Genomic DNA, 20,579 nt, shown 5'->3' with positions numbered 1-20,579 from the left:
GGTCATTTCGTGGCAATCCCTCTGTGTCACCACCGCTCAGCCAGAGACAGGTGGGTCAGGTCCAGAATGGAGACACTCCAGGCTTCCCCACACCGCCGCCGGCAAACGATGCACTCCCGGTCCCTCCTGGCCTCTCCGACGAAAAGCTCCTGGGATTGGCCCTAAACTACTGCCTCCGAGCCTTTGCTTGCCGGCTTCACCAGTCGGCTATGCAGACCTCCCAGATCCAGGGGCAGCCACGAAGGGGCCACCCTCAATCCAACTCTCTCTGGGGCTCTGATCACACAGCGGGGCAGAACAGCAGCCCAGAGTCCACACAGCTGGCTTTGCGGGCATCTGAGCCTGCCCCCGAAGCGTATGGTGCACCTTTTCCCCAATGGTGTAAAGGAGGGTGGGATGAGCCTGTATCCAGCAGCCCCCAACACACCCCCGCGACCTCTACCAGGATTGCCTCAGGCGGCCGCACCCCCGCCTCACAATCTGCAGCAGCGCCTCGGCGCCTCCAAAGCACCTTCTCAACACAAGCCACTCCGGGGGTTACCTACAAGAGGGGCGGGGGGGTCCTCCCCAACGCGCCTCCGCTTGTCCCCTCTGGCATAGGCGTATCGTGGTGATGCGGCGGCGAGTTCCAGGGGATGGGGCGGGACCGGCGACTTCTGGTCCGCGGCCCCGATGTTGTTAAATTGCGCCCGGGCCACTGTCAGCACTCGAGGCCACTGTCAGCACTCGAGTCCCCTGCTCCAGGCACCCTGAAGGCCGCAAACTGTAATCACCGTATCTCCGGCCCCCAGTGTCGCAGAGGGCCCGGAGTTGCTGCCGGGGGCTCCGCTACTATTCCGCCGTCGGGCGATGGGTCTCAATGCCATGATGAGTCACAGGATAATTGGGCTGGGGGACGGGTGCTACAGAGCCCAGGACGTATGCTGCCATCTTGGACCAGCGCATGGTTCCTCCCGACAGCAGTGCTTTTTGAAAGCACCTGATGGGCCTATATAGACAAGAGACAATCAATACGTACTAACAAAGTACTAATGTGGATTCTGAGTTTTCTCTTGCTCCAAAATCCAGTGAAACGTGTTGTCCTGGTGAATGTCCCAACTTAAATGGAAGGTGTAACCTACTTAACTCGCCCAGAATACTAGCTAGGATAACTTTCTAAAAGTTGGTTTTCTGAACACTCTACACAGTGCAAACCTTTGCTCAAGGTCTGAGAGACTAATAGGATTGCAAAGCTTCTCACTGAATGGCTTCCACTTAATATGAAGATTGCACAACACAGATCTCATTAACTCGTAAAAATTAATGGCTGCAGAGCCAGGTTTTGCGTCTTGTGTACTAGGATGTCACCAATGACCAGCAGCCACTTGGCCAAGATCATTAGATATTCTTCTAAATTCAAGCGAGTAACCCAGACTTTGAAGCAAGTAAACCACAGGTGGTCTGTCTTTGTTGAAAGGAATAACATGCTATCAGCCAACTGGTTAAATATAGTAACACATGTCATGTTTATAGTATTAATGCACAGCCACTAATGCCACCACTTTGGTGTATACCCTTAGTGATGAAATGAGGCCTAAGAGTATGGCTGAGAACTGTTATCCCACCACAAAAAACAGAGGCAAAGAACAGCATGTGTCTTGGTGGTCCAAATACCCTAAATCAATCGTGTCCTCTGAATTCCATGATTATGTAGGCCAACATATTCTTCAGCACAGGATGGGACAAAGGCTTCTTAATTTCTGGAAGACAAGTAAGTACCTGGTATAGCGGGAAGGGTCTGTACCAAAAGGGCCTTGATTAGATGACCAATGTTTACTTTCATAGAGTGCATAGTTAACTAGAGGTGTGCCAGCGCCTTCACGTCCCTTCTCATTGACAAGATGGGTGGAGGGAGGGATAGGAAGGAGCTCCATGGAGAGGTTTTCTACAAGGTGGACCTAGTTATCTGTAGAATCCACTGGTTTCGGAAAATCTTCTTTTCTTTTTTAGGAAACCCAATACATTCAATCAATACACATTCATAATGAACTCACTAATTAGGTGAGTGAAACAGGAGCAGTGGTCAAGGTGCATCTGTGTTGTCAGCTTCTGTCAGCGCAACAGAATATAGTGATAGAGTCGTATCCTCATCACTGACCCCACCGTCAGGGCTGTGCAAACAATGTTCTCAAGGTGAGGCACAAATAAAGGCTTTAATCTCTTGAATTACTGACCTCAAGAAACTTCTTTACTGATAGGTCAGCCTCAAAAAAAAGGGGATACTTTCTTATTTCTCTTCAAAACAGGTCTGAGTAGGAGGAAAATTAATGGTCCACAACGATGATGTGACTGGAGATGGGAGTTTCAGGATATCCAGGACTTTTACATCTAAAATGCTGGACCAAAGTTGCTAGATTGGTCATGGAACAGGCAAGCAATGAGCCTAATGGTCATGGCCATGCTTTTAGACGTCTAATAAAGATGAAGGGAAACTTCCATGGGATTTGTTTTTGGTCAACCAGTTGGTAACCTCTGAGAACAGCTTTTATGGTGCTTGTGCCAGGTTACCATGGTAGTGCTGAACATGACTTGTGTTTCAAGGATAATAGTCATTATCTTTTTCACGAACTGGCGTAATTTATCATCTACATCAAGTGGAAATTAGCTCCTCTGTAATGCAATGGTGCTCTGAACCGGAGAGCAGAACCTTAAGTCCTTTCCCTTATTGTGTGGGGACAAGAAACCTGTGGCCCTTCCTCTCAATATCTCCGTTTCAGGTGGTCCTGGAAACAGCCGGAACCATATATTGCAAAATGCAACGTCATGATAGGCTTATTTCATGACATACAGCGGCCTGGTAGGCCAGACTCCAACATCTGTCACTTGACAGAGTATATGGCTTCAAGCCCAAGACTTCAGCTAGGATGGTGAGAAAGATTTTACAAGCTGAAGAAGAAATGTTTGAAACTCAATAAAGGTCTGAACTGCTTTCAAAAATGGCATATGAAAAAATGGATGTCAGGATTCAGACACTGCCTAAATGGGTTCCCCCACATCACTTCCCTGGGTACTACTCCATAGATGAGGAGGTTCTGGCACAGCCTACTCCAAACGAGTCATTTGAAATACTATTCTGGAGACTACTCGCCATTAAAGAAGCCAATTCCCTTACCTTGCTGTCATCACCTTGCCTCATGCGTCCTGGACTTGCAGGAACTGAAGGGCGTTTCCTTCCTTTCTCTTGTTGGAAAATATCTTGCAGTCTGCAATTATATAGATAAATGTTATGTGAAAACAAAGTATTAAACAGAGTATTTTACTTGACTGGTTCAAATACATTTCTTCATACATTTAAAATACCTTCCCCTGTGTGATAAACCTAAACTGATTAACATTCTCGACTTTCCTCCTTGAAGAGGAAAAGACATGCTTACTACCTTGTCCTGAAACTCTACAACCTTTTTTGATGACTAGTAATAGATAGACTTGGTGCTGCACATCAGTACAGTTACGTGATATAGGAGAAATTTTGTGAAACAAGCCAAAGTTTCAACAGAAGGATAGAGGCGGATAATTTACTCGAATCCATCTTCCTGGTTATATTTTTTCAAAGCAAAAGGTCTGCTTTTTTCATTTGCTTGGTCGATTGATATGCAGTCCTGCAACATAGATGAAAGATCTTTATGGTGCCACTGCACCTTGGTGCACAGAGAAATGCTCTCAATCCTGCAGTTTTGCCTCTTGGAAGAATGCATTCGCTGACACGGAAAATTGCGCTGGAGGGCAGAAAAACAATTCTATGCTCGGGTGGCCTGTTTCTCTGATACTGCAAGTTTTCGCCACATCAGTCCTCTAATCTACAAGTAGTCTTTGCACTACAATTTTAAAGTCTACTTTGGACAGATGAAGCAAGAGTAAATCTTGAACTTTTCTGTTTGGTATAGAATGGAATAAATTGCTGTTCCCATGTAAAGTAGCGAAAGGTAGCGAAGTATAAATGTCCTAAAAGCTTAGGCTTGCCGAGCAACAGCAATAAAGTCTAGAGAATACTGTACTGCTTCATGATGCTTCAAAAGGATGCTATAGAGTGCCACAAAAAGCAAAATTAAATAGATAAATAAATAGATATGAGACTAGTTCATAACGCTATAGCATCCCTTCCACACAGCTTTAAGGAATGTTCTATTCTCCCAAAAAGTTTAATAGATTCTTGAAAGTTGCAAGCATGATTTATTTCACTGTTCCGCGTAAGCTTATAATAATGGATAATGACAGAAGTAAAGCCAAAAGGAAAAAGTGCATAAAGAGGATGGCAAAATCAGTGAGGTATATTAGTGTTAGATAAAAGCTCTACTTCTGACCAAAAATAACAAAAAAAATATTCACCATTTTTTTTTTGTTTTGACAACGTTTAAACACAGTAAGACTGCCAGCTCGCACGGGAACTGCAGATCTTGGCTCTGTGTACCTCTTGAGAAAACACATTCACGTTTCAAGTCCCATTTATACAGCGACTAACCACAATGACTAGGAGCAAGCAAGGTGAAAAAAAATTAGCAGCTGAATACTACAGGATTAGAAACCAAAAGTGGGACCTGAAGGGGTGTCACATGTAAACAAGCAATTGCAATGCAAAAGTTCTCGCATTTGTGAAAGTTAGTTATTGGCGTTGCAAATGAGAATGTATTTTACATATGAGTTTTTGTTTGGAGTGGATGTATGTAGTGTGGAGTGGAATTATGTAGTTTGAATTTAAATTGTTAGTTGTGAATTGTGTGGAGTGGTTTTTGTAAGGGAATTATGTGGCATGTGTGTAGTGGAATTTTGTGGATAGTAATTATGTGGTATTGAGTATACTGGAATTATGTGAAGTGGGACTGTGTGTTATCAAGTGCAACTATGTGGAATGGTGTTTTGTGTTGTGCAGTTGTATAGTGTAGTGTAGCTATGTGGTGTGCTGTTGAAATTTGCGGTATGATGCGGAAGTGTGTAATGTAGATTGTATGTATGTGGTGTATTGATCTATGTGGATTGTTGAATTATATGGTGTGGAATGGAAATGTGAAGAGTTAAATTGTGTCGCGTGGAAGTGTGTGGCTCTGAGTGAAATTATGCTGATTGGAGTTATGTGGCATAGTGTGGAGTGTATTTATCTGGATTGTGTTAACAAGTTTAACAAGCATTTGCGATGCATTCGGTCTCGCCTTTGGGATCTTATATGTATTTAGCTATGCAGCACATTAGCCTGGGTGCTGCAACATCTACTGTTCTTTAACATGGAGGGAAAGTAAGCACCAAACTGTGTTACGCACCAGGTATGGGGACACATGGAGAGAAATATTGCCTTTCAGAGGGAAATGGTATCGTTTAAAGCTCTGTTTTTAATATAAAATCAGGGCCTTGTTGGTCATATCACTGAAAATACGAGATCTGATTTTTTTTTTATTGTCTACGGGTGCACGTGGAAGACAATTTCTATGGACTGGAATCTAGAGCAAGCTAAAGAGATTCTGGTATTACTGACATCTATAAAACTTTCAAATAAATACTGCCCTCTGCTGGTCGTTTTCTATCAAGAAAGTTAAATAGAGGCAGTGTAATGTAATAATTACTTTATTCAGTTTCGATTCATAGAAAACCATAAAAGTACATACATAAAATCTTAATACATTCATCAGGGAAAAAGAACATTACATATTTACGTTAAAATACCATTTAGTTCAAATATACAGTAAAGGAATTAAAAGGGAAAAGAAACTCCAAACTTCAATTATAGGTTCTTTCTGTATCGAATACAAAATTTTAAAAACCTGGCACTATTTAGGGCTAAGGATTCAGACTCAAGAAGTTGGAGAACCAAAAGGGCGGGGCGACATTGACGTAAACCAAGACTTTTTAAAATTGGAACAAGATATCTTTTTCTGGGTTCTAAATAGAATGTACAAAAAAGCGTCAGATGTAGAGTGGATTGGGAAGAGATGCCGTCACAGGGGCATTGACAAGGCTGCTGCGCCCAATCGTTAACATTGGGAAATGTGGCTAACCGGAAAAAATTATTTAGCCTAAACCGGGTCAGCAGGAATCTATCGTAACTGCTTAGGTTCCAGGTTAAATAAGGCTGAATCAGCATGGAAGTTTGGATCAATAAAGCATGCTGAGCCGAAGATTTGCTGGCTTCGACAGGCAAACGAAGCTCCGCCAGATGGGTTAAACATTGAATTTTCAACGCTTTCCTAGAGATATGATCCATGTCTAGCGGATTAAGATAGAAATTCTCATGGCCCATATCATAGAGGAACCCTTTAACATATCGAAGCCAGCCAATCTTTGTAACATTTTCCAGCAAAAGACAATCCCTCACAATGCTTTGAGAGAATACCAGCTTATCCGATGTCCATAGATGGTGCCATAGGAGTATAGGCTCAGCCTTTATGATGTCAGTAATATAGGGCAGGCCCAACTCTAAATGGCAACTAAACTTTGAAGTGCCCTGGGGAACCGCAAGAAGGAACCTCAAAAAGCTATTTTCCACTTTTTGAAGGGATTCTGCCTGAACGTAGCCCCACACCCCAGCCCCATAGATAGCAGTGCTGATACATTTAGCCTGGTAAATGCGAATCAGTTCCTCGGGCGCTCTTCTTCCCAATCTCTGGGTAAATGTTACCAAGGCCATGGTTAATTTTAAGAACTGCAATTTTCTAGCCTCGATGGCTTTTTCCAGGTGCCCTTTTCATCTATTAGTACTCCAAGGTATGGATAAGTGGGGGTATGTTGTACTCTAGAATTGTTAATATAGATCGTCCTCCCTTTTCTTCGTTTATGACCACAGTTCATAATAAAAGTTTTTCTGATGTTAATTTTTAGATCTAGATTAGACATGAATAGATTGTATCGGGACAGTGAACGCTGAAGTTCAACGGGGGTGCGGGCGATGATCACCGCATCATCCACGTAGAGGAGAGCGGGAATCGGACGATGCTGAATTAAGGGTCGGTCCTTTGCCCCCTCCAACATAGCTTCTTCTGAGCCATTTATGTACAAGATGAAAAAGAAAGGGGCCAGCTCACACCCCGTGCCAAATCTCACTCTAGCAGTGGCATTTGAATAGATTTCTCGAAGAAATTTTACTAGCTGTTGGTCAACTCCCATTGCTGTTAAAATGGTCCATAACTTCGAGTGGCCCGCGCAGTCGAACGCTGCAGTAAGATCTACGTAGGCCAGATGAAGACTCCCACCTTTTGCATCCACATATTTACCCTTAATTAGGGACAGATTTAGAACTTGCTCGACAGTGCCCAAACCTTCCCTGAATCCATATTGAATATCGGATATGATCTTATTATCTTTGGACCATAACTGTAGTCGTTTTAAAATGATACGGCCCACAGTTTTGCCGAAAGAGTCCAGTAAGGAAATAGGACGATAGCAGGTTGGATTTAGGCGGTCGCCCTTTTTGAATACTTGAAACAGGATGGATTTTGACCACGAGTCCAACAGGCCAATTTTACAGGTTGCGTCTAATACCCTAAGTAAAATTGGCGCCCAAAGGTCTAAATTAAATTTATAGAGATCTACTGGAACCCCATCGGGCCCCGGGGCCTTTCCCCCTTTACTAGCTATTAGAGCATTCTCTACTTCATTTAGGGTGAAGTCCAGCGGAAAGGACAAGGGGCTAGTTCTGTCAGAGTTCGTCCCTAGGAGGCACTGATCTGTAATAGAGTTAGCTGCAGCCCCATATATGTTAGAAAAATGGGCAATCCAGGATGGTTCATCTATTTTAATCTCTATTTTGTTTGTATCTCTGGGACCTGACAGAAAAGGGGGGTTTATCACTTCCCAGAAAGCGGCACTGTTATTTAATCGGCAACGTTTATGTAATTTTGCCCAAAGTTCCTCTTTTAATTCTAGTTTTCTTAACCTTATAGCTTTATTATAGGTTTTCCTAAGTTCAGCAATCTCTTTTTTATCCCAGACTAGTGCGTTAAGGGCTTTTTTCAGGTTTGAATAGGCTTTGGTGCAGGTGGAATTAAACCAACCAACCTGGTTATTTTTTGCTCCTTTAGATTTGGAAGTTGCAGCTTTTTGGATGGAGCTGGTCACAAGCAAAAAGTTGTCAAAAATCTCCTGTGGAGATGAAAGGTCTGCCAAACAGATGTTTATTTTTTCCAAGGAGTACTTAACAACTTTTTCTGTGACCTTTACCGGGTCGACTTTTGCCCACTTCAGGGCGTAGCCGTTTAACCTAACCATAAGTATGTCTTCCTCCCTATAAAGATTTCTCTGTTTGTTCCTTCCTCCTATCATCGGTAGGAAAAGAGTGACTGATATGGGGAAGTGATCACTAAATACGCAGTCATGGGAGTTAAAGTTTGAGATAAGAGAAGAGGCAGTGCTTGTTAGGAGTATAAAGTCGATGCAGGTAGATGCACCTTTACCATAAAAGGTTGATGTCAGAGGGACTATGGGCGATACCAATTCATTAGCCAAGGTTAATTGAAGGCTCAAGATCATCTCATTTAGACATGCCCCGCTTTGGGAATGAGTAAAATGAGTGATGCTTATATCATTCTCATTTAAAAGGCCACATATGATGTTATCGTTATGTGGACAAAGAGTCAAATTAAAATCGCCTCCCCAAATAAAAATAGGGTTTTTCCTTGTTGTTTAATATTAAAATCTAAAAGAAAAGTACGGATTACCTTTAGAGCAGCGATCAGCTGCCGCTGAGTTAAATTGTTATAAAAGTTAACTAACACAAGGAGGTCCGTTTTGTTTATATCGATTAAAATTATCTGATAATTGGGCTCGATTTTTAAGGCAGTGATTACCCGGACTTGGATTAAGTTGGTAATGTACACCACTAGGCCTCCCTTTGCACATCCCGATGGGGAAGGTGTTGCGGGGGAGAAATACGTTTTATAGCCATTTAGGTGAACGGGCAAGACAGCCCAAGTTTCTTGTAGACTTATAATGTCATAGTCCCGGGCAAAAGAAAGCCACTCACCCAAGTTGGCCTTTAAAAGAAGGCCGGCAATATTCCAAAAGATAATTTTTAGCGGGACCCCTCTCATAGTGGGTGCATCTGCTAAGGGGGCTGTTAAATGTTTACTACCTTCATTTGCCAAATTTACATCAAGATGGATGCCAGGGCTAGAAATAGAGCTAACATTTAGGGATTGGACCTGAGGAGTGGAATCAATGGGGAATATAACTAACGGGGAAATATGCTCCCGTTCTGATGGAATCAAGGTAGGGTCAAGAAATATGGACAAACAATTTTCCACCCTATCTACTGTTAAAGGAGATTTAGAAGGTAAAATAGACCCTGCTGTTTACCTCATTTACTCCTAAAATAAGCCCGTGGCCACAAGTTAGCTGTCAGTCTATTTCCTCAAGAGAGGATAGCTGCTTGAAACTATTTAAAGTAATGACTGAGCCATTCCCTTCACTCCTAGTACTTACTGGGGGTTTGTAAAAGAAACCCAGAGGCAGGGCCATAATACTTGGATCAAGTGAAGGGAGAAGCTCTTTGTTATTTAGAATAAAATGGACCATTCGAGGGGACCTGAAATTAACAACAATGCAATCACCCTGTATTATTTTAGGTGAGGAACCCAACCAACCCACCCTGCGAACCATAAGTATTTTGTTAGTAATGCTGGTGTCAAAGCGCTTATTTTTGGTCAGCCAATCTACTACTTTATTTCGAAGAGATGACCAGGATTCAATCTGTGCTTGTTTTAAGGCCGGAACCCCCATAAGACTTAAAACGTATGGAGAGGAAGCTGGTGGTAGATCCAGATTTACTGGGTTTGGTCGGGTTGTGGAGTTGAATTGTTTTTCCCTATTTGATAGCCCCTGCCTGTTGGTATACTCCATCCTAGAGATGGTCATTTACTTACTAGGCACTGGGTCGTGTCTTGTTGGAATTTCTACTTGTGGATCCCTTAATGGGGCTGTCAATCTCCTGAGAGCTCTGCGTGAGGCCTTCTTTTCGCATGAAGGTACCATCCCCGACATCATGGTTGGAATTTGGATTTTTTTATGGGTGATTTAAGTGACTCTAGCTCCTCTTTTAGTAGGTCTAACTTTTGCTCTAAGCTAGCGAATCTTTCATTGATAAGGGAGCTCACTAGGGTCGTCATGGTCTTGGTGTGTGCTTCTAAAAGACCTCTGATAAGCTCTTCAATAGCTGTGTTAGAGTTGTTGGTGCATTTTAGAGGGCCCCTTGTAGTCGGTGTTGGTGTTTCTTAGTGGTGGCTATCAACTACCTCTGTTTGAGATTCTACCTATTGTATTTCAATAAGGTTTAAGCCTTGATGCTCCTTTTTTCTTCCATCCTTATCCCCCTTTGTTCCTGTTTTCTTTGAACTTATTGTAGTCCCTTTCTTTGATTTTGATTTGTTCTGGGTTAGTGGGCCTGCCCCTACTGTTGAGAGCTGTTCAGACTCTCTTTGATGGCTCGTGGGGGGATGAGGTTGAGGGGGCGGGTTAGGAGTAGTGGTTTTTTGTCGGATAATGGCCCTTGGAGTTAATGATCTGGTAATTTCTTCTTCCCTAGTTAGCGGGAACATTGTGGGGTCAAGGGAGAGCCTTCGTTCCGTTAATTCGATCTCGTGGGTGAGGAGGGATTCAGCTCTAACCAAGAAAGCATCGAGGGTACCCACGGTACTCTTTCGTTTTTCCATCGTTCCTTTCTAGTATTGGCGGGGATCACTTAATATGAACACCTGGGATTGCTCTGTGCCACACAAATTACAACCGAATCCTTGAGGGGGGAACTCAAAACCAAGGGGGGTGGCCCTGCTCTGTCCCTTACTGGCCCTGACGGGCACAGACGGGCCCGCCCTTGGCCGGGGCTTCTCCCGGCGCGCGTCCCGGGAAGCGGGGGCCGCGACCTGCTATGTAGCGCGGGAAGGCAGATCTACAGGAGGCACAGGTGAGGGAGATTCGTAGGCTCCTGGTCGTAGTAGTCCTTCACCCACCGATAAGCAAGCAAGAATAGCCCCACAATAGTCCACAGCTTCGGCTTAGAGGCAGTGGCCAGAAAAAAAAGTCCCTAAGCAGGAGCAGACAAGTCCTAGGGCTGATCTTCAGAGCCCACAAAGTACATACACATATAAGTATATATTAAAGTATATACAAGAGTTCTCGAATGCTCGACCTAAAAATGATACATGTGCTTAGTTGGTATTTATAGACCACTCAACTGTACGAATGTGTTCTGAAATTTGGAATTACAGAAGGAAATCTTTGCGTCTACTTTTGATTTTAATCTCTGACAATGTCGCAGCTAGACGTATGTGTTTGGCTGTGAGGAGCTGGGACTGTGTATGAGACAGCTACCACAGGTAGAATCAGGGAAAAAATAACTAACAAATGCGATAATTTCAATTATTAAACGTTGAAAGCAAACGTTAAAAGGAAGATTGAGTTCTGCTAGCGCAGCCTTAATTTTATTACATAGACGCACTGCTGGGAATTTGAAAACCGATTGGCAGCTTTGTGAAACAGGGAGGGGCTAATTAAAATGGAGACTATAGAAACGGACGGTCTGCCTGTAAAAAGAAGCGTAAAGGGATGAAGAGGAAAAACCTGAAGTTAAAAACAGAAACAGAAATATATGTGCTCAACACCGGATACTCAGTTGACTGTAAGCAGGGCAGTATTGCTGCAGCGCTCACCAACAGCTGTGCAAAAGGGACACGTTAATTAAGCATTTTACACACAGCTAGCATTTTGCCCAAGCAATCAGTTCGCCTTGTAATTTTGTCAGTGCTCTTTTTGGATAAATCTTGGCAAACATTATCTCTGCAGAGTTCACCTGAGCTGTGCGTAAGGGGCACGCTAAGCATTTACACAATTCTGCCCAAGCGATCAGTTCGCATTGTAATATATTTAGTGCCGTTTTTGTATTTTATTGTAATTGCATTTATATAGTGCTTACTACACCTGATGAGGCGTCAAAGCACTTTTTCGGCTAGTAACACGCTACTCCAGAATCCATAAAGGATTAGTGTTGAATTAGTATAGTGAAATATGAAAGTGATTTAAGTGGAGGATAGGTTAGTCAATTATTTGGATTCAGAAGGATAGCGGAGGGATAGAATAGGGAAAAAAAGTTTGTATTTATATAGCGCTTGTTGCCCCTGATGGGTTGTTGAAGCGCTTTTTTTTGGCGAGTAGCACCTTACTCCGGAAACCCATAACGGATTAGTGGTGAATTAGTATAGTGAAATATGAAAGTAATTTGAGTGGTGAATATTAGCTAGTTATTTGGAGTAAGAAGGATAGCGGAAGGATAGAAGAGGAAAAAAAGGTTTGCATTTATATATCGCTTGATACCCCTGATGGGGTTTTGAAGCGCTTTTTTGGCGAGTAGCATGCTACTCTGGAACCCATAAGGATTAGTGTTTAATTAGCATAGTGCAATATGAAAGTAATTTGAGTGGTGGATATGTTAGTTATTTAGATTGAGAAGGGTGAGGGAGAGATAGAAAAGGGAAAATGGTTTGCATTTATATAGCGCTTGTTACCCCTGATGAGATGTTGAAGTGCTTTATTGGCGAGTTGCACGCTACTCCTGAACCCATAAAGGATTTGTGTTGAAAATTAGTATGTCAAATATGAAAGTAATTTGAGTGCTGGATATGTTTCTCAGTTATTTGGATAGAGAAGGGAAGCGAAGGGATAGAAGAGAAGAAAAAAGGTTTGCATTTATTTAGTGCTTGCTACCTCTGATGAGGTGTTAAAGCGCTTTTTTGGAGAGTAGCACGCTACTCTGGAACCCATAAAGGATTAGTGGTGAATTAGTATAGTGAAATATGGAATTTGTGAAGTGAACATGTTAGTCTGTTATTTTGCTTGAAAAGGATGTGGAGGGATAGAAGAGTGAAGGATTTGGATTTTTTTTCAGATGATGCAAGAAGGGGTAGAGTATGGGAGAGTCAAGAAAGGGTTATTTTGGGGGTCATAGTAGTGGTATGGGGTTTGGAATAAATGAGAGAGCGGATGTATAGGATATATTGATAGAGGTATAGTGTGAGAAATAGGATAGTGCATTGGAAAGAGTAGAAGAAAGATGTTTGAGATGAGTCAGAAAGTTAGGGTAGAAGATATATATTGAGAGAAATATAGGGTGAGAAATAGGATAGTGCATTGGATATGCTGAATCGGAAGAAAGTGATAAATATATAGATCCATATGTACATGTAAAGTATATAGATGCATAAAGGAGGTAGTTATATGTAGATTAAAGATATTTATCAAGGTATAGGATGAGAAATAGGGTAGTGCATTGGATATGCTGTTTTAGGAGAAAAGTAATAAATATATAGATCCAAGTACATGAAAGGTATATAGATGCATAAAGGAAGTAAAAAATATGCAGTAGATAAACTCTGGTTTTCAAGTGTTATTGTACTTTAAAAATGTATTAGTATTAATTTTTTAACAACATAATTATTCTTTTATACAAAGCAATACACAAAGATAGGTACATATCTATAGTAAAAATAAATGCCTATATACAGAGGGATATGCTGTAAATTTCAGTTTCGTATGGTGCTTATGAGGGGAAAAACCAATGCTTGAGCAGGTTTCTGAAGATAAGGTGGTTGTCCGTGGATCTTATGTTGTGGGGTAAAGCGCTCCATAGTTTGGATGCTTGAACAGAGAAGGATGTGCCACCCATGGTTTTTTCTTGTATCTTGGGATTTTGAGGGTAGGCGCTACTTTAGAGCAGAGGTTCCTTTGTTGAATGTGTTTGGTGATTTTATTCCTGATGAAGAACCGTTCCATTCCATGTATTGCTTTGTGGGTGATCCATAGCAGCTTGAACCGGTAACCAATGCAGGGCTTTCAAGGCAGGTGAGATGTGGTCTCACGGTTTGATATGCAAGAGTAGTCTGGCAGCCAAGTTCAGAATCCTTTGTAGTCTTTTCATGGTTGTTAAAGGTGATCCGTGGTAGAGGCTATTGGCGTAATAGAGTTTGTACAGAACAAGGGAGATGGTAGCTTGAACCTCGTGTTGAAATCCCAAATGGGGGAAAATTTGTTGCAGCGTTTTTTAGTGACAGAGCTTGATCTTGCTAGTTTGTCCACCTAGGCATGCATCGATAGCTTGGAGTCCATGGTCATTCCAAGGTTTCTTACTTCCTTCGATACTTTAGGCGATGATCCCAGTTCATCAGGCCAGGAGGCAAGCGGGTCATAATGTTTACAATCGCCACATGTGAGTATTTCCGTTTTGGATGCATTAAATTTGAGATGGCTCCAAGTCATCCACTGAGGCAACTGAAAATTGGAGAGTTTCCAATGCCTTTGGAGCATTCCAGTTGAAGGAGTATGTGTGTGTCAACTGCATAGTTATAGCACATGAGGTGAAATTGATTGATCTGTACAGATAATGACTTAATGTAGATGTTGGAAAGCCTGGGTGAGCTGATATAGCCTGAGAGACCCCTGCTTTTGTGGAGTATGGTTTGGACGAGAAAGGTGGGGTATGGATGACATTAACTCTGTTTACAAGGAAGGACGCAATCCAGTCTAGAGCAATCCCTTCTATGCCGGTTTCATAGAGCCTTTGTTTCAGAGTGTCATAGTCAACTGTGTCAAAGGCAGCCGAGAGGTCAAAGAGTAGTAGCGCAGCAACCCCGTTGCAGTCTACTTTGTTCTTCAGGTCATCCCAGATGGCAAGGAGGGCAGATTCTGTGCCTCTTCCCAGACAGAATCCTGTTTGTAAGTCTGAGAGTATGGCATTCTCTTCAATGAATTGTGACATCTGGGTGAACGGTGTTCTTTCTATCAGTTTGCCCAGAAAAGGTCCAAGTGTAATGAGTCTGTAGTTGTCAGAGTTCAGCGGGCCCAAGTTTGTTTTCTTCAGTAAAGGGCGTATGTTTGACTATTTAATTCCTCTGGAAATATACCGGTAGTTAAGGAATTGTTGATAATTCTTCTTACTGGAATGGCAGCAGAGGTTGTTAAAAGAATTGTCTTGAAAGTTTGCAGTGGACCCAGGTCAGAACGGCTGCAGGCAGGCCTACTTGCTTTAGCCAGATCCAAATATTCATTGTGCGAGATGTGTTGGAAGGAACAGAGAGGCTAGGTTAGAGTATTTTTGGATTGTTGTTTTGTAAATGGGTTAGTGCTTGTGCTTTGTCTCGGTTTTAAGTACGAGTCCAACATGTCTGCTTTGTCCATGTAATGATTTGCCAGTTTGTCTGTGAATTCTTGAGGAACAGGTTGAGTTCATTCTAGGCAATATGGTTAACGAAATTCATGGAGTATTTTATAGAATTCTTTATTTGCACATTAAGCATTTTGAATTCTGTCTGAATAGTACCTTTTCTTAGCTTTTTTAATAGCTAACTTGATTAATCTGTTAATTTTCTGTAGGTGAAGTTTGTGTTGTTTGGCGTTTGTTTTGAGCCAGGTACATCGCAGCTTTCTAATTTGATGTTTTATGTCTTTTATCTCTATATTTCTCCAAGGCGCTTTTTTTATTTTGTTTTGTTGTGTGGTCTTAAGTGGTATCAGGATGTGAAAAGCTTCCTGCAGCCACTCATATAGTTTTTTAACAGAATTTATTGTTTCCAGATCTGTACAGTGTGAGAAGTTGGCCTGATATATGATGTTCACTAGTTCTAGTGACCACCTTGTATCAGTCCAAACAACCCTTATGGTGATTGGTTGTAAGTCAACCTTATAGACCAGCTATCCTAATGGTAGCATGGACAAAGCAGTCTTAGGCTAAACTCTTTTGGCATGTGAAGCCAGCTGTTTTACCACAATATAACCCCTTGAATACCAGATGAAAGGACACCACACAGGTTGTTATGAAAATAAACAATATATTTATTTAAAAAAACACCTCTGAACTCTTTATGAGATCAGAGGGCTAAGCACATGACAATACTATGAAAGAAATACGAGTTAGCACAATATTTACAAGTGTGCCTTAGGGGCACGACAAACCATATACTAAGAACAATGGAATGCGAGGAAGGAGAGTACTGTAAGAAGATCCAGAGGCTGGAGGATCGCTGGGACTACGCTACGAACTAGGTAAGTAAGGAGCAAGAGGCCCACGGGACTCACGTGCAGAGTGGAAACTCTCACGCGGGATGCGTACCAACGTCTATGGATACTACAGTTTACAAAGTTACGGATTCCGGACGAACCCGGCTGGATGGAGGGAAAACAACAGTGGACCTGGACACTAGGTTCGCTGCGTTGATCCCGGTGATACCTGCAACAAAGAGTTGCTGGCAGGCAGCCAGATGGAGGAGTCCGGTGGTTCCAAGGAAGGAACTAGGAAGGAGAAGTTCTGAAAGGAAAGGGGACAGAGTCTCGGTCACTAGCCAGTGACGGTGCTGGAACCAGGAGGGAACCAGATGCTGTCGCCGCGTTCAGGTGAAGGAAGGGTCGCTTCTCTCTGTAGCTGCGCGGACCAGGAGCTGTTCTTCACGACCAGGCTGGAGGCACGAGCTGTCCCACGTAGTCTGCTGCTGATGGCGGTGTTGGATCGTCAATCTGGTCAACAGGCCTTGGCTAGTGCAAGCCACGCGGTGGAACAAAGATGGCGTCTGGTGCGGACCAGAAGGGTCCGGGGTGCTTCTCTTTCACAAGGAAGCAAGGGCCAGTCTGGGGGACCGGACTAGCAGTGTTGAAATCTTCGGGTCGTCGTCTCAGAGGTCACGAGCCAGCCGGCAAGTGACCAGACAACAGGAAAGGCAGCAACCAGGCAAAAAGGCCCTACGCAGATCTCGTGGAGGCTGGGGGGCTGGTCTTTGATGCAGGTGCTGTGTCGGTGTGGGGCTTCTCAGTCCCCGTTGCACTTACTCGAGGGTCCCTCGGTGGTCGTGCTGGAAGCACTGTGCAGGTTTCTTCAAGATGGCCGTCTCCACGTTGCTCGTCGCACCCACGGGTCCCAGCTGTGCTGTGGATGTGGGTAGAGGTCAGAGGGGTCTGGAGGTCCGGGTCTCGTTGAGCCGAGTCGTCGGATTCCGGGAAGGAAGGACTTGCAGCAAACCGCACAGGAGCTTGATGGTGCCTGCGAAGCAGGATGGTCGCTCCCTGACCGTAGGGGAGATTCTTCAGTCTTCTGATGTTCAGGAGGTCGAAGGTCAAGAGTTTCTTCGTGGAAGTTGTCAAGATTAATCTAACTGGGAATGGGACCAGCTCCTACCTTTATTCAGCTAAAGGGGGCTGCACTACGACTAGGTCCCTCCCCTGGGTGGGACCAGAAAGGGGGGTGGTTACACCCCTATCCTTTGTCCGGTTTCCCGCCAGAGCTGGGGCTGGAGTGACCCAGCAACTGGTTGGAACCGGTGTATGCACAGGGCACCTTGTGTGCCCCAGGCATGTCTCATTCCTTTCAGCCTTGGCCTACCTAATACACATAGGGCCCGATGTAGTAGGACTTATTTACCGATTCTTAATTACCGAATTTTACCGATTCGGTAATTAAGAATCGGTAAATAAGAAGGGGGGACATGTAGGAGCATCCAGATGTTTCTATTACCGAATCGGTAAAAATCTGTATTTACCGATTCGGTAAATACCGACCGGTAATGCCCATTCATTCCTATGGGCTTTGAAGCCCATAGGAATGAATGGGCATTACCGAATCGGTATTTACCGAATCGGTAAATACCGAATTACACAAGGGTGCAGGGGGTGTCACTTTGACACCCTCTGGCACCCCCAAAAGAGGCTCGGGTGCCATGTGGCAGGCATACCTGCCCTAAGGGCAGGTCTGCCTGTCATATGGCATAGGTGTGCATGCACACATGTGCATGCACACCGGAATCGGTATTTTAACATCAAATTGAATTTGATGTTAAAATACCGATTCTGAAAGGCTTGTGGGACTCAGAAGAGTCCCACCTACATCTCATAATTACCGGTTCGGTAGAAATACCGATCGGTAAATTTACCGATCGGTAATTTTACCGAATCAGTTACACATGCCCCTACATCCCATTTCTGTAATACCGGTCGGTAACGGCCGAAAATACAGATTTTCGGCCGTTACCGACCGACCTACATCGGGCCCAAAATCCTGTCTGGGGTGGTGCTAGCAACTCCCAAGGCAGGAAACCCTTTGTCTGAGCCTCCCTCGCTGGAAGGACTCCCAGCAGCAGGAGGTCAGACTTGTGTCTGTGGTGGCAGCATCCATCTTGTGATGCGGAGGCTCGAGTTAACTTTAACCGGGGTTCACAGTTACATACATGTCGTGTCCCTCTAGAAGGGTGGAATGCTACCCCCGTCGCCAGAATTGGCGAGGGGGTAGTATTCCAATTCGTATGACACCTTACTCGACATGTTTTGATAATGTTATACCAGAGTTAGCATTTAACCGCGAGGATTATAATGCACTTAAGAGTATATGGTATAGCGTTATCATGGAACAGCTATTAGGACTTGGTCCCGCAAGCTGCAAACGGGCTCAGCTCATGCCAGAGCACCATCTCACATAATTCCAAGCACTCTGCCTTCAGGATTGATAAGGCCTTCCATAGGAGTGACTGATAGGAATATATGTGTCCATTTTAGGTTTAGATATAGGGAACTAGATCTAAAGCAAAGGGTGATTACACCACCTTGCCCCAGCTGTCGTGCAGCCAGTTGTGTCTGTTTTGGATGGCCAGCCAGGGGTGGCATAATACATGCTGCAGCCCCTGGTAGGCCCTGGGTACACCTATGCCCTGGGTACCTAAGGTACACTGTACAGGGACTGATAAGGTGACTCAGTATCCAATTAGATATGTACCTAGGGTACATGGAGTCCATTTTACAGAGAGAGCAGGAAGCCTGGGGTCCTGATTAGCAGGATCCCAGGCCAACTAAGTCAAAAACCAGCAAAACACTAGGCAAAAAGTTGGGGGTAACCATAGTCAGATATCCACCTTTCTACATAACCCCCCCCCAAACGAAAGGAGATAAGGCTATCCTTGACCAGGTAAGCCTATATTGCCTGAGTGGCCATATGAGGAGGTGCATGCACTGGCATGGTTACCCACTATCTCATGGTCCACTAAGCAATCCCTCACCCTAAGGGTGTCTGAGGGTCTCCACCATAGGGAATCTCTACCTGTGGTGTGTTTTGGCAAAGTAAAAGGCTGGTGCTGGGATGGAGTACTGAAGTGAGGCTCCACTAATGTTGGGCTCAACTTCCTCCAATCACTATCCACCATGTATGCCTTTCCTTCCAGGACTGAGTTTCTGTATGCTCTCAGGGTCAACCTCTGGCTACCTAAAGCTGGAGGCTGGGTCCCTCTGTTTGGCTTACTGGAGGGCCAGGTCAGGTTTGGGGCCCTTAGGTCCCAGGTTTGGCTGTGCCCAACAGTGTCCATCTGTAGGAGGTCCCTAACTAATTTTAAGGGGGATCCCTCAGGAGTTTGTTTTATTTTCACTTGGCTAGGACTACTAGCTTCAGTGCCCTTAATCTGCTGACTGGGGAGTTCTTTTGGACAGGGGGCCCTTTGGGGTCCTCCACTGGCCTCCCTGACTTCTACAGCCCTGGACTGACTGAGGCAGGGGAGAGAGGGGCAGGTTACCTGCTCCAGACTGGGTCCCACCTTGGAAGGATCCACTGACATCAGGGGCTCTGCCAGGCTAGGCCTGACTACCTCTGGGGCAGTTCCTTCACAAGGGGCAAGATCAGTTCCCTGAGGAGGCTGATCCTTTCCTAAAGTCTGGTGGGAGGGAGATTTCTCTTCCTCCTCAATGCTCTCTGTTTGAGTGGAGTGATCCATAGTTTCAGGCTTCACAACACTATTATCAGTCTGAGTTTGGGCTGTGGCCATCACAACCCCACCAACCTTTTCAGGAAGGGACTCAGTTTGGGTATGGGCTGTTACTATCATAGCCCTGCTGACTTTTTCAGGGAAGGAATCGGTTTGAGATTGGGCTGAGCCTGGCACAGCCCTCCTAACCTGTTCAGGAATATTTACCATCTTAGAATGGGTTTCTTGCTCTACCTCAGTCCAGGCTGAGATCTCTAAATCATTCCCCAGTAGGCAATCTACAGGCAAGTTTGATGACACGGCCACTCTCTTGGGGCCAGTGACACCTCCCCAGCTGAGATTTACCACTGCCATGGGATGATTTTTCTGCACTCCATCAATGTTTGTCACCTGGTATGTGGCACCAGGTATAAGTTGCCTTGAGGGGACTAGATTCTCAGTCAACATGGTGAAGCTAGCCCCTGTATCTCTATAGGCCTCAACTTCCAGACCATTGATGAGGGGCTCCTGTCTGTACTTGCCCAAAGTGTTGGGACAATCAGTGAAGTTGGCAAACCCCATGCCATTCTCACAGACAATAGTATCTGAGTTAGGGGACCTGGTTAGGCCAGAGTCCCCAGGAACTCCCAAAGTGAATCCACCCAAATTCTTGGGGGCACTCCCACCACCTGGGGGATTACTACTAGTAGTAACACGAGGCTTGGAAGTGTTACTTGGGGGTGTGTTTTCCTTATTGTTGTTGGCCCTTGGGCAACTGCTGTCAGTTTTCCAATGGCCTACCTGTTTGCAGGTATGGCAATAAGGTTTCTTCTGGGTATTGGAAGGATTCTGGGACCCACCCCCCTCAGA

General features: G+C 44.3%; 1 protein-coding gene across 5 annotated transcripts in view; it reads right to left on the bottom strand.

Annotated features, from left to right (window-relative positions):
* Positions 1-20,579, bottom strand: part of PIKFYVE (phosphoinositide kinase, FYVE-type zinc finger containing) — a 2,266,845-nt gene that overhangs the window by 886,549 nt on the left and 1,359,717 nt on the right. For all 5 annotated transcript variants that reach the window (XM_078680343.1, XM_078680347.1, XM_078680342.1 and 2 more), the window contains one exon: positions 3,152-3,242. In XM_078680343.1, the coding sequence (XP_078536469.1) occupies positions 3,152-3,242 (91 nt within the window). The remainder of the gene's footprint in view (positions 1-3,151; positions 3,243-20,579) is intronic.

The sequence above is a fragment of the Lissotriton helveticus genome, chromosome 3_1 (genome assembly GCF_964261635.1).
Source record: "Lissotriton helveticus chromosome 3_1, aLisHel1.1, whole genome shotgun sequence".
Taxonomy (NCBI): domain Eukaryota; kingdom Metazoa; phylum Chordata; class Amphibia; order Caudata; family Salamandridae; genus Lissotriton; species Lissotriton helveticus.
Note: the sequence above shows the minus strand (reverse complement) of the source record. Positions and strands in the feature narration are given on the sequence as shown.